Raw genomic sequence first — 13,507 nt, 5'->3', positions numbered from 1 at the left:
AACCTTAGGACCTAGTATGAGTAGTATCCTACCTGTTGGCAGTCCTAATATCCTCAGTCCTAATATCCTACCTGTTGGCAGTCCTAATATCCTCAGCCCTAATATCCTACCTGTTGGCAGTCATTGGTTTCAATGCTATGAAATAGCAGGAGAGTATAATTGATGGTAGCTGTAATTAGTGCACAAAATGACAAATTTTTAAAATTTTACTCTTGTCAGTTGGAGTCCAAATTTTATCCTTATTCAGTGCTGAGTGCCTCTGACGTCACTACTTGAATATCATGTGTTGCAAAATCAAATTAAATCAACTCTTTCAATATTCAAAAACCATGTACACTTCACAATCAGATCAACTACCAATAATAAACCATAAACCATAAACCATGCCCTGCTACAATATATCAAATATAAACTTCAGAATTATTTTTTATGACCACTTTGAGTAAAGTTTTGTATCTAATTATCTGTGTACCTACTCTATGTTCATGTGGTAGATGTCCATGTAGTCATTGCATGTCTTTAGCTCTGATGGAAGAGAATTTGGCTTGTCTAAACATTTTTAAGTAAAGGAAAGATGGAATTTGCAAAATATACTAGAGTTTGGTGGTGTGATTTCCAAATACGTTTTATAGGGGGAAAGTGGAATACCTCTAACAGACGTGCTAGCACAGATGTAGTGGAATTCAACAAGTTCGAAGACTCAACAAGTTAGTTGAGTGGCTTTGGATTGACTTATGCTGCTTATAAAATACTAAGTTTTGATTAGTACTCAACAAAATGTTTACAACCAACTGTAATACTGTGATTTATCCTTCCATTGTTAAATTATTATCGCATGCAAAATTTAAATGAAAATTTCTTACACAATTTTGTTGCACAACTATTTATACACATATCTATAAATTATTTCCAAGCATTAAATGTGTGGCTTAATTAGCCCCTGCCTTAAATGATACTGGCTAGCTTTAAACTAAGACTGCACAGTAAGCATCAAGAACATGATGCTGGCTAGCTTTAAACTAAGACTACACAGTAAGCATCAAGAACATGGCTAAAAAGGTACCACTGTGGTGCAAAAGATTGAGATACTCTAATAGAGCAGTCATGTAAAACTGTTTTTCAGTCAGTGTGAATTATTTTTACTAGAAAATGTATCATGAAAATATTGTGTAGGCCACAATATGACATTTAAACATCTCATGAGTGTACATTTACCACTAGTTATAGCTGGAGAACTTCCTTGACCACCTCAGTACATCTTGACTAGTGCACCTCGGCTCCTCTTTCCAGCTCCTTAATCTGCTCCTGTAACTGTTCAAGTATAAAGCACATATTTGATTGTTGTATTAAAAGTGTCCACTAAGAATAAGTAGAACGTAGTTTTGTTCTTTCTTTTCTTCCTGACTTAATACACATCATTAATGTCCCATTATAACTCACTGCACTGCATGTGTTTGCTGCTAAGTTGACTTTGATAGCGTTCCTATTGCAAGTCTACTGGTACAAAAAACAAACACCTTACCCTGCATGTAGCATTAGCCAGTACTGTAAAAAACTGCATGTTATATTATATGTTTGAAGTAATGTTAAACTACAACAATAGGTTAATGTACACACACACACACTATGCACTTAAGAGTTATACCTGACTCTAAAATATATATTATCAGTTTTGAGATATCCACCATGGAGCATATTCTTGTGAAATATAAACTTGACTATTTCCAATCCAATAGGATGTCTATCACCTTCTGCTACTCTGTTAGTAAAGTCATTAGCATCATCAAATGTCACATTACGACTATGATGGTTCTTATCATTCAGTTGGTTTAGTAGTTCTATTGTAAATGTTCCTCTTAATGGAAAGTGACCTGATTGTTCCAGGTCATCATCATATGGACCCTTCATGAGGACCAGACCTACTGATATATGACCATCTTCACCACTTTTATTACCAGCAGGATACACTTTCAAATAAATTTTATATCCTCCCTCAAAAGCAAAGAAGGGATCACTGTGCCATTCTTGTTTGTTCTTAATTATTTCAGAGAGATTAAACACCTCTAGTATAACTGGTACAACATACAACCAATATCCATTTGATGATATCTGGGACCACAATTCTCCTTCATGATGTTTGTCCAACTGCTTACTAGTCTCACATGCCACCTTAGATATTCTCTGGTCCTCATAGTGGACTCCAAAATACATATTGTTACCACTGACATAACTCATATCTGATGTCACACTTGCTGCAAGTTCATAATGTTGTATAAAAGTGGGATGTCCACAGCCAGTAATAGCAAGCTGGTGATTTGCACCTCTACAGCGGTCAGTAGGTGAACCATTAACCATCATGATATGATGATTCTTATCATTTCATTGATTGTACAGTTCTATTGTAAATGTTCCTCTTAAAGACCAGTGATATGGGTCTTCATGATGTGGACTATTCATGAGGTACAAGAATACTGACATGTGAGTACCTTCACCTTCACTATAACCAGCAGCATAAACTATTAGACTCATTTTATACTCTCCTTCAGAAACAAAGAAGGGTTCACTGAACCATTCTTCTTTGTTCTTCAACTTCTCATCAAAGTTAGGCATCTTCAGAATAACTGGTGCTGCCTGATTACCGTGTGATGATAACTTACTTAACTGGTTTAGCATTTTTGACCAGCCAATATCGTGTTTTTTTTCCTTATATGAGATTCTGAAGTAGAGATTGTCACTGATGAGGTAATTGTTATGATGGAGTACTATGTTGTCATATATAAACTGAGGCCTCCTAGAAACTTTATCACCTTCTAATACTCTCTTTGTACAATTACTGAAACAGCTAGAGTCAAATGTGACACTACGGGTATAATGGTTGCCATCATTCAATTGATTGAGTAGTTCTATTGTAAATGTTCCCATTAATGGAAATTTACCTGATCGTTTTAGTTTATCATCATGTGGACCCTCCATGAGAAACAGGTACACTGATATGTGAGTACCATCAACGTCATCATCAACTTGTAGACACATTCTGTGCCCTCCATCAAAAGTAAAGAATGGTTTACTGTATCCACTGAGTTTATTCTTTATCTTCTCAGTAAAATCAGACATCTTCACAATAACTGGTAGCACTTTATCTTCAACACTGTAGTATGATGACATGCTCAATAACAACAATTTTGATGGCCAGGTGTTGTGATCATGTGATGACATGTTCTTTGATAAAGCAACAACTAATTTGAAGTCTTGTGTAAGATTAGTTTGCAGAAAGTTTAATTGTGTTACCTTTTCGATTTGTTTGTTCAGTGCAGACTGCAAAGATGTAACGTTGATTTCTAATTCTTGTATTCTATTTATAGCTTGTTCGTCATTTATAATTATTCTGGTGTTAAGTAAGCTCAAAGCCTCTTCTACTTTGTTCATCATCTGTACTACCTGTCCTACATCTGGTGTAACATTTATCTTGTTAAGCTCCTCCAAACCTGACAACACCATTCCATGTTGTGCCTCTATTGTAACCTGGTGTTGATGATTACTCTCTATTAATTCATTTAATTGCTGTAACAATTCTTGCTGATTTTGACCTTGTTCATCTCTCACTTCATGCAATATTTTAGGATATAGTGTTTGATTTATTGTCGTATCATTCCTTAGTTGATCTATGTTTGTTTTTAGTTCATTCAATAGTTGCTCTTGTTTATCCTTCACTTCTAGTAATTGTTCAGTATACAGTGTTTGGTTACCATTGTATCATTCCTTAGTTGAGTAATGTTTGTTTTGAGTTCATCTATTTGTTGTGTTACATTTGATACATTGATTAGTCCCTTCACACCTGAACTGGAGGACATAGAGATAATTACTAATAACATTAAAGCTACTACCATTGTTAAAGCTTTCAGTGATGGCTCAACCTGCTCAAATCTCTTGTTATCTGCTGCTATCTGATTCTGTAATTTATCTGATTGCAGTGTCAGTGATTGTTCAACCTGCTCAAATCTCTTGTTTGTTTCTCTTTGTTCCTCTTCAGCTTGCTTAAATTTGTTTGTGATTATTTCTTCCAGCTCTTCTTGTAGCTTATCAAACTGACGTTGCAGACAATACTGTGGTTCAAATTTCCTGGTAATTTCATGTTCTTCAAAGTGTTTTCGAGCTCTTCTAGTACCACAATGAGGGAATGTTACATTTTCAAATGGACACACTTGTAAATGCTCCTCCAAGTGATCTTCACTGGTGACCTCTTTGTCACAATTGTTAGGACATGACATTGGAAAATTGTTATCATTGATAAATGTGCTCTCATTTGCCATACCAGAGTTTGTAAGATGCTATACAAAGAAGAGTGACAATAAAATGTCACTGCAACCATGCACGCACACCCACACCCACGTACGTACACGTGCACACACATTACATAGGTCATAAAATATACTAGGTGATATACATGTGCATTGGTTGCCTCATGAGCACATTATACAGATTTTAATGTGGAGTGCATACAGGTGAACTGACCAAGGTGGTATGCTAAATGATCATGATGTGAGCATGGGAAATTTGGAATTGACTTGTTGTGTCAGTACAACAGCCTTTACCACACTTCACTACACAACACCTTACATCATGCACTTCTACAAGTAAATAAACAACTATACAGAAGTTCAAAACTGCAAGATTATTTGCCTCGTGCTTGGCAATTATGTGATTGCTCTGTAGTAAACAATTTACATAAACAATTATTTATATCATATGTAGCCGTACCAATTAGGAAATAAACAATACCTAAACTAACAAATGATTAATAAAAATGATCAGGTATAGGTAGACCAGCTTCATCATCATTACAAGCACAATCCAATATGTCAGCATAAGCATGGCTCACAGATGTAGCTAGAGGTTGTCACTAATACAAACTGATTTTTAGCTAAGTCAAAACCTGCACATATCTCATCTTTCATGACATCTATGCGTGATCAATATCAGACATAAAGAAGTTGATTACTGGTCAATTGCATGTCTTCCATGGTACATACCTACTGCAACATTTGTATCACAGTACTTAGTAAGCATGAGGTCATGAACCATATAACTGCACTATAACTGCATAATAAACAACAAAGCAGTCTAGATAAAGTTATGGCCATGCACACCTTAGTCAGCAAAATTTAATAATAATTTAATAATATTATTATAAAGGTGGTGGCTGGTTTCATGGAGGATCCAGCATGGGGCATTTGGGGTGGCTGATCATCGTAGCAGTGCCTTTTGATAGTTTGAATAGCAATAGAGTTACAGTGACATAGCAAAAACCAAAACAAGCGTAAAATCGTGGGATTGAGATGCTCTAAATAGAGCAGTCACCATGGGGTAAAAAGGTGCACAAAAAATGTTGAAAAAACCTTACCAGAGTTCGAACCAGGGACCTCCATACCTAACACCGGCCTGCATCCTTAACCACTGAACCACTGTTACTTTGGCTGATTTTTTCCTGGGGTGACCAGCACCCCTTGGCTGATCACCTCACTTAATTTTAATGAAATTTCTAGCTTATAACCAAACGTTTGTATTTTCATAGATCTCGAAGTACTAGAACATTCTATGTATGTTCTATTAGAAGTCCTAAAAATGTGCACTCTATCAGAGTATTACAATAATATTGAATCAAATCATGCAATGCAATACATTTATAAGTCTGTCTTCAATAATCATCATTGATCTACATAGAAAAGAAGATAAAACAAACCTCAAAGACAGCCATAGGCTAGTTTTGGGGCCCTATAAAATACAAAAAGAAGTGAAAGCCACACAAAACAGCCAAGCTGTGAAAAAAAATGGTGCGGCCTTACAAAGCCTGGGTGAAAAAGTTGTGAAATCAAAGGTGGTGGTCAAGAAATGGCTGCAATGATGTTAATGATAAAAAACTTTAATAATGGCTGTGTGCATTGTTAAAATTTATTAGCATTAACATCATTGCACCATTTCTTGGCCGCCACCTTTGATTTCACAACTTTTTTCACCCAGGCTTTCTAAGGCCGCACCATTTTTTCACAGCTTGGCTGTTTTTGTGTGGATATACTTACATTGATATACCAGTAAATCAGTTTATTGCTTGAGAATGGGGGTTGAAACATGTAGGAAGTAGAATCACCAGAGGGCTAGAACTTTCACTATCCTAGCTATACATTAACTGCTGTCACTAGTAATTGAGGAAGTTCTTTGATGGAAGAACATATAGCATATAACAACTAATATCTCCTATGTATACCAAGAAGACTGCAAATCATGTTGCCTCAGCAAATGCTAACAGACACTGAGACACACACACCCCTTCATGTAGCTACTGAATCTGCAGTTGTACAATGTATATACATGAAAATCTATAGATCTATCTGCTGACCACATAACACAGTTGTTGTAGGCTAGTTTTACAATAACTTTGAATATAGTTGTCTAAGTCTTTCACACATATGAATACTATGTCATTGATCATCACACTCTATAACATCAAATGGCTTCTAAATGACCACACTGCACAAAGTGGATAAAGCCATACTATGGTCTCCCATAAAGATCAAGTTCTAAACCATAATGTGTGATGGGAGAACCATGTATGTATTGTGTGTTTTGTGTTCGTGTGTGTGCTGAAGGCTTTGCTCTATGCTGACTCCTAGCACCTGAGTAGTGCACAGGCGTACCAGTGCTGGTTCACTGGGAAGGCACGACCATGCTAGCATGGCAGTTGAAGGCTTTGCCTTTTGTTTTGCTTTTGTGTATGTAGTGTGTGTAGTGTGTGTGTTATGAAACATCACAGCTAAATGGCAAACCATCGACCTGGTAATCAAGTTTGATGGTCACTGATGCCAAGTTGCTGGTACTTTAGGAGTCTACACCTTCTTCACCTGTGACAGTCTCCTGCAGGTTACTAGTCCTGCTGTCAGGAGGATTAGCCAACACTGGCTCATGAGTACCTGATCATGAGTAGTACACAGCGGGTTATGTAGTCAACTGAGTAGCTATGCTGAAGGTTTTCAATTGCTTTGTTATAATTATGAGTAATGTTTCAACTTACAATTACAAGTGATGTTGTTGGTTTCCATAGAGATACGTAAACCTGATATCTAATGATATGATGAGACAGATGAGGGGGTTATGTGTGAGCACTGTGACATCACAGTATTATTATCATACACTACAATAGTAGCGTATAGTAGGGACCACAAAGGAGTAGGCGTGGCCCACAAAATAACATCACCCTAACAATAGCCTTAATTTTCCCTGACAATGATGAACAGTGTTGGGCAAGTCACTTTTTAAAAGTAACTAGTTACATATTACATATTACTTACAACTGAACTATTTAGTTACAGTTACATATTACCCATAAAATAAAGTAACTGTAATAATATTACATATTATATTATTTTGTGTCCATAGCCTTAAGCTGTCACGTGTGAAACTACCACCTTATCACGTGACATGATTGCGTTGTTGGACAATGTGCAAGTCTTGATATAAGTAAGTAGCTGGTGAATAAGCCTCACTTAGTAGGCTTCATTACTTCGTTGTGGCTAGGCGTTACTCAGTGGGTTACTAACGAGATTAGTAACTTTGTTACTTTTAGTAATAATATTATGTAATATTAGATTCGTTACAGTAACTATATTACTTAGGTAACGCATTACATTTGCAAGTAAAGTAACTTGAGTTATTACCTGTTTTTATAGCGTATTTCGTTATATTACTTTGTTACCACAAAAGTAATAATATTACGTAACGCATTACATAAGTAGCACGTTACTCCCAACACTGATGATGAAGCAGTATTGGTTAGGTAAAACTAAACCCAAACAAGTTTTCAGATCGACGCGAAACGCTTTCAACAAGTTGCTATGGAATTAAAAAAAAATTCATTCAACAGAATTTTCTACTAACTGCCTGATTCCTTCAGACAAGTGTACGGCTAAGGCTATGGGCTTGATTTTTTCACTGTTTGACATTGCTTCAACCCGAGAAGTGCCTTTTGGCATACCGCAGTACATACAATGCATTCTTCATGGACTTACCAGTGTCCTCCTTTGTGTCCCATCAATTTGGTGGTAGTACGTGATGGCTTCCCTTCGTAACAAAAATCGTCCGTATTTTTCATAGTGGCTACTTCAATTGCAGAGGTGTTTTTAAAACAGTTTTTGATTCGTACTGCTGTGTAACGGGTTGAACATTACCAACAACGAAGCGTAATGGATACTTCACTTTTCAGACGATAATTTATATAACTGGGGCGCACAGCACCAACCCATTCGGTATGCGTGGGTTGCAGAGATGCTTTTTGAACAGCTCTTGATTCGTACTGCTGTGTAACGGGTTGAACATAGCTGACAAAGAAGTGTAATGGATACTTCACTTTTCAGACAATATAGCTGGGGTGTGCGGTGCCATTTCAAATGTAGTATGTGTCACCAATCATAGTAATATTATTTACAAAAAAGTTAACAAACAAAAAAAAAGCAATTTATAACTAGAGTAGGGACCATAGCACATTGATAAAAAGTACTGAAACAAGCTGGAGTAGTGGACGATATTAAATCACAATAAAAGAAGTGTTATATCCCTACTGTGCTCAAGATACCATAATATAAATGCACAGTAGGGATATAACACTTCTTATTGTTTTACTGTGATTTAATATCATACGCTACTCCAACTTGTTTCAGTACTTTTTATCGATGTGCTATTGTCCCTACTCTAATTATAAATTCTGAAGTACTTGTTAAAGGAGCATAATCACCACTCAGCTGCATTTAATCTTTTTTGAAGCACATGTCCTTATTATAAAGAGTGCAGTAATTGGCTGGTCTGTGCTGTATGTTAACAGGTCAAGCCCACTACCAATAGGCCTGTAGAACCATCTGCAACTGGGATCAAAGTTTTTGATCAACGAAATTATACCTTGATTGCTTGATTTCACCTGAAAATGGGTTTTGATTGCTTGATAATTCAACACATATTTTCCTAAATTCTCGTTTTGTTTTCGAGCTAGCTCAATCTCCACTTTGTAGCACATCTTGATTGCTTGATTCAGTCCAAATTTAACTCTTGATCGCTTGATTCGATTTGATCCCGCTCACAGATGGTTCTACAGGACTATTGGTAGTGACTACCCCTTGCAGGTGATACCATGTATCCTAATAGTCTGGCGCGGCCGCCCCTTCACAAACAGGAAGCCAGAAGCTTATTATCTGGTGCACGTGGGCTGCAATAAAACGAATACCTCGGTGTATACATGTACTCAGTTCGCAACCAGCCCTGGCTCGCAACCAACAGGCTGATCCAAATAGCTACTTAGCTAAAGTCCGTTCTTCCGATTACAGCTACACATGTACAGCACCACTGTCGTTTAAACCAATATTAAAGTTACAAGTTGTGAAGGTTCACTAGGAAGCGGAGACTTTAAATCTCTTCTAGTCTAGCGCAGGCGCAATAACACTAAGGTCGCTCACCTCACGGTCAACAGTACTAGTGTGTACTGTATGATCTTCAGTAGGGCGAGGAGCTGGCTGGAATTCTCGCGTAGAGTTTTTGGCTGAGGTCACCGGGTCGGTCAGATATGAAGTGTAACTTAATTTACTTTAATGGGGTGCGCACTGCAACCTGCCCGCAAACCACACGCACCAGCGACCTCTCTTCGTACACATTTGAATACCTTAGGGGACACTGCTACAAAAACAACATCATAACCTAGTACAATATCTATGACTTCAACTACACCCATCGCATTTAGAGGAGTCATTATGAAAACACATTTAATATCAAGGACAGGCACTCACTGTAGGTAGACCTGCAACTGTGGTCAAAGTCAAAGGTCAAGGCCACCAAATTTGTGCCAAGTCAATAGTCAAGGGCAAATATTTCCCACCCAATATCACCGCTAAGTCACCGGTCAAAGATTGAAAAAGGCTCTTACTCACAGGTCAAAGCAAAATTTCGGTGGATCAAGACTTTGACTGCGGTCACAGATCTACCTACAGCGGTACCTACATGACACCCCCTTGTAATATCCCTTATACAGTAGTATTCTAATATTTTAATACAACGAAGATCATTAGTTGGCTACTACTACTACTTATAGAAGTCATGTTCCTGAGAGTCCTTCTTTGTGTTGTTCTTGTATCCCTTCTCAAAATCCTTCGGTAGTACTACATATCTGTTCTCTCTCACTGCATGCATGCCAGCCTGTAGGATGATAATGGACAAGATTTGAAATGCATGTTAAAGTTCAAGTGTGGTGAGTTCTCAGTTATTTGACAACTATTGTTTCTAGACCTGTTGTTCAAATAGTGAATTTGTTTGGATTATACTCAATTACTCTAATAGAACATACACTAACAATGATACAGCAGTCGAGTGTAGCACACATCACAATTGTCAAGAACAGAGGGCTCATTGCAGTTGAACAATACTGAATAATATTCTAGCTTGTTAATTATAAACAAGTATAAGGAAAAGTTTAGAATTTTAAGTTCGACTAGGGATCAAAGAAAGGAAGGTTACCTACACCTGCACTCAGTGGTGGATACAGAGGGTTGCACCAAATTGATTTATGATTCGTGTGTGTGACAAAATCACCAGGAGTTATACATAAGTGTACCACATAACAAGTTAATCTCAAAGGGGAAATTTTCGAAAAGCAGCTGCTAAAATAAATTTCGAAAGTATAATTTTCAAATGCTCTATCATCATGCTTAGCGCCACAAAAATTAATTTTGTAAATATGCATGTTAATAAGTGAAGCGATGGTGACCAGGCATAGCGGTACAATCGAAATTGAGATTTCATTTTATTTATAAAGAAACATGGACTGCTCCACTATAGGAAAGGTGGTTTTGCCAATGGGAAATGAGTAATCTTTACTGTCGATTTGCTGTGGGCGTAGTTGTTGCAACGTCTATTAAAAGAAAGCAAAGGTGTTTTGGCTGCCAGGTATGGAAAGAGATATCATGTATTCGTTCCGTATTTCTTCTACCGGAATGATATGATGTGTTGTGTTTAACAGTGGACAGAATTCGGCTGACCTTGCACAAGGCAGCTTTATATTCAAAGAATTAAATTTTCATAGAAGCTGTGTTCTTCGAATAATTCGAAAATTTAAACTCCTTCGAAAATAACCCGTTATACGGTACTATGTTGGGACTTTTTCTACTGCCTAAACTTCATACTTTTGTCTTTGAAATCACTGAAAATGCCGTTGTGGTGTTTAAGCATGTTAAGCTCTAAAAGTATCATTTTAACGAGTACAAGTGCTGTTTTGCTTCAAAACTTTTTGCAAGGCCTGGATTGGTAAGATTCAACTGTGAAACATGTTGTGTTTTTACTGATTCATTGCTAGCTAGTTTAAGCTATAGATCTTATGTAGCTACAGGCACTGAGCTAAGATAACATTTACCCCAGCTGGACAGTCTTGGATAACAGTTATTGAACACTTTCTAAACCTGAAACTCCCTCTGAAAATTTCTAGATCTGCCACTGTACTTAATCCTTAATTCAGTCATGGGTATAGACTGAAGTATAGTCCACTAGTATATGTGCAGGATGTATTACACATAACACTACACCTCTTGACAGATGGCATTAATGTCTGCTCCACTAATCTTGTCTGGACGAGCCACATCTGGTAAGGAACTAGTCAAGGAGTGATCAAGCAGTGTACACAACCACATATACACACGACAGTATAACCTCCAACCCCATGGGGACCACCAGATAACTCCACAACTCTAGTAGTGTTGTCTCTTTATCGAGTACTACAGTACATATGAGCTGATAGTATGCATGTACTATGTGATACTTAAGGGAGGGAATACTGTGATATTACATATATCACACACATGAACACACACACAAAGTAAAGCTTTCAGCTACTGTGCTATCCAGTGAGCAAGCACTGGGACACCCCTGCACTAATCAGGTGAGCGCAGACAAATCCTCCTGTGGCAGGGCTAGTAACCCGCAGGAGGACTATCCAGGTCTCTTGAAGAGAACCTAAAGTTCCACAACGACCCCAACACCATTAAGCGAGACAAGGACAGTTAAGCATCTGCTTCCCCAGTTTACACCAGGTACCCATTAATGTTACAGCTGGGTGGGCTGCTTCCCCAGTTGATACCCTACCATTTAAACAGCTGGGTAGACTGGAGCAATGTGAGTAAAGTTTCTTGCTCAAGGAAACAACAACACCAAAGTGGCTCAATGGGGAATCGAACCTAGGACCTTTCGATTACCAGGCCGATGCCCAGTGTTGGGCAAGTTACTTTTTATAAGTAACTAGTTACATATTACTTGCAGCAGAGCTATTTAGTTACAGTTACATATTACCCATAAAATAAAGTAACTATAATAATATTACATATTATATTACTTTGTGTCCACAGCCTTAAGCTGTCACGTGTCCTTATCATGTGACATGATTGCGTTGTTGGACAATGTGCAAATCTTGGTTATAAGTAAGAAGCTGGTGAATAAGCTTCATTCAGTAGGCTTCATTACTTCGTTGTGGCTAGGTGTTACACAGTGGATTACTAACGAGATTAGTAACTCCGTTACTCGTAGTAATAATACTACGTAATATTAGATTCATTACAGTAACTATATTACTTAGGTAACGCGTTACATTTGTAAGTAAAGTAACTTGAGTTATATTATCTGTTTTTATAGCATATTTCGTTACATTACTTAGTTATCACAAAAGTAATAATATTAACGCGTTACTCCCAACACTGCTGATGCCCTAACCACTTGGCTATGTTGCCTCACTCACTCACACACCCACACACAAACAGATGAACAGGATACAGTCCTCCAGGTCGACCTCATCGGATAGGTTCATCTTGCCAGTGATGGTGGAGAATATCAACCTCTTCTGTCGTCGATCAGGTAAGGGAAACTCAATCTTCCTGTCCAAACGGCCTGGCCTTAGCAATGCTGGATCCAATGTGTCTGACCGATTAGTTGCCATGATAACCTGTAGTCATGGAGCACAAAACATTGTTAACTGTGCACATAGTATGTGTGCATACATCACTATGGGAAATCCCCCAGTTATTGTCCTAATTATATCATGTATGTTTAGAACATAGATGAACTGAAGCAGAATGACCACTTCACATTTAAATAATTCATAGTTGGGGTACACGTTTAGTTATGTAATTAATGAGTCTGGTGCTATTCTTTCCTTTGATGTAGTTCACCAGTAACGAATTCTGTTATTACAAAACAAAATATCACAACAAAGAAAAAAAGGAGGTTATCTTTGTATACTAGTGGACATTTAATACCTATGGATTAAAAAAATGTCCACTAATATAGCTGCAGGCATAGATGACCCTTTGTAGAGGTTTTTCTAATATGCTTTTAATTTGGAATAGTATTACATACTCGTCTACACAATAAAAATAAATGGTGTAAGGCTCAACCTGAGTGGACAACCATGCACACACTACAATATATTACACACATT

At 37.5% G+C, this 13,507-nt stretch overlaps 2 protein-coding genes across 2 annotated transcripts; both read right to left on the bottom strand.

Annotated features, from left to right (window-relative positions):
• Nucleotides 1-1,586: 1,586 nt before the first annotated feature.
• Nucleotides 1,587-9,588, bottom strand: LOC136246197 (TNF receptor-associated factor 5-like). Its single transcript, XM_066037635.1, has 2 exons — nt 9,495-9,588; nt 1,587-4,328 (listed from the first exon to the last, which is right to left on the bottom strand). The coding sequence occupies exon 2, from the start codon at nt 3,496-3,498 to the stop codon at nt 2,380-2,382; it is 1,119 nt and encodes a 372-aa protein (XP_065893707.1). The 5' UTR covers nt 3,499-4,328; nt 9,495-9,588; the 3' UTR covers nt 1,587-2,379.
• A 463-nt stretch (nt 9,589-10,051) lies between these two features.
• LOC136246198 (26S proteasome regulatory subunit 6B-like) lies at nt 10,052-13,040 on the bottom strand. Its single transcript, XM_066037636.1, has 3 exons — nt 12,844-13,040; nt 11,607-11,662; nt 10,052-10,227 (listed from the first exon to the last, which is right to left on the bottom strand). Exons 1-3 carry the CDS (start codon nt 13,004-13,006, stop codon nt 10,114-10,116), a joined length of 333 nt encoding a protein of 110 aa, XP_065893708.1. The 5' UTR covers nt 13,007-13,040; the 3' UTR covers nt 10,052-10,113.
• Nucleotides 13,041-13,507: the final 467 nt, after the last annotated feature.

This window comes from Dysidea avara, unplaced genomic scaffold (genome assembly GCF_963678975.1).
Source record: "Dysidea avara unplaced genomic scaffold, odDysAvar1.4 SCAFFOLD_380, whole genome shotgun sequence".
In the NCBI taxonomy this organism is placed as follows: Eukaryota; Metazoa; Porifera; class Demospongiae; order Dictyoceratida; family Dysideidae; genus Dysidea; species Dysidea avara.
Note: the sequence above shows the minus strand (reverse complement) of the source record. Positions and strands in the feature narration are given on the sequence as shown.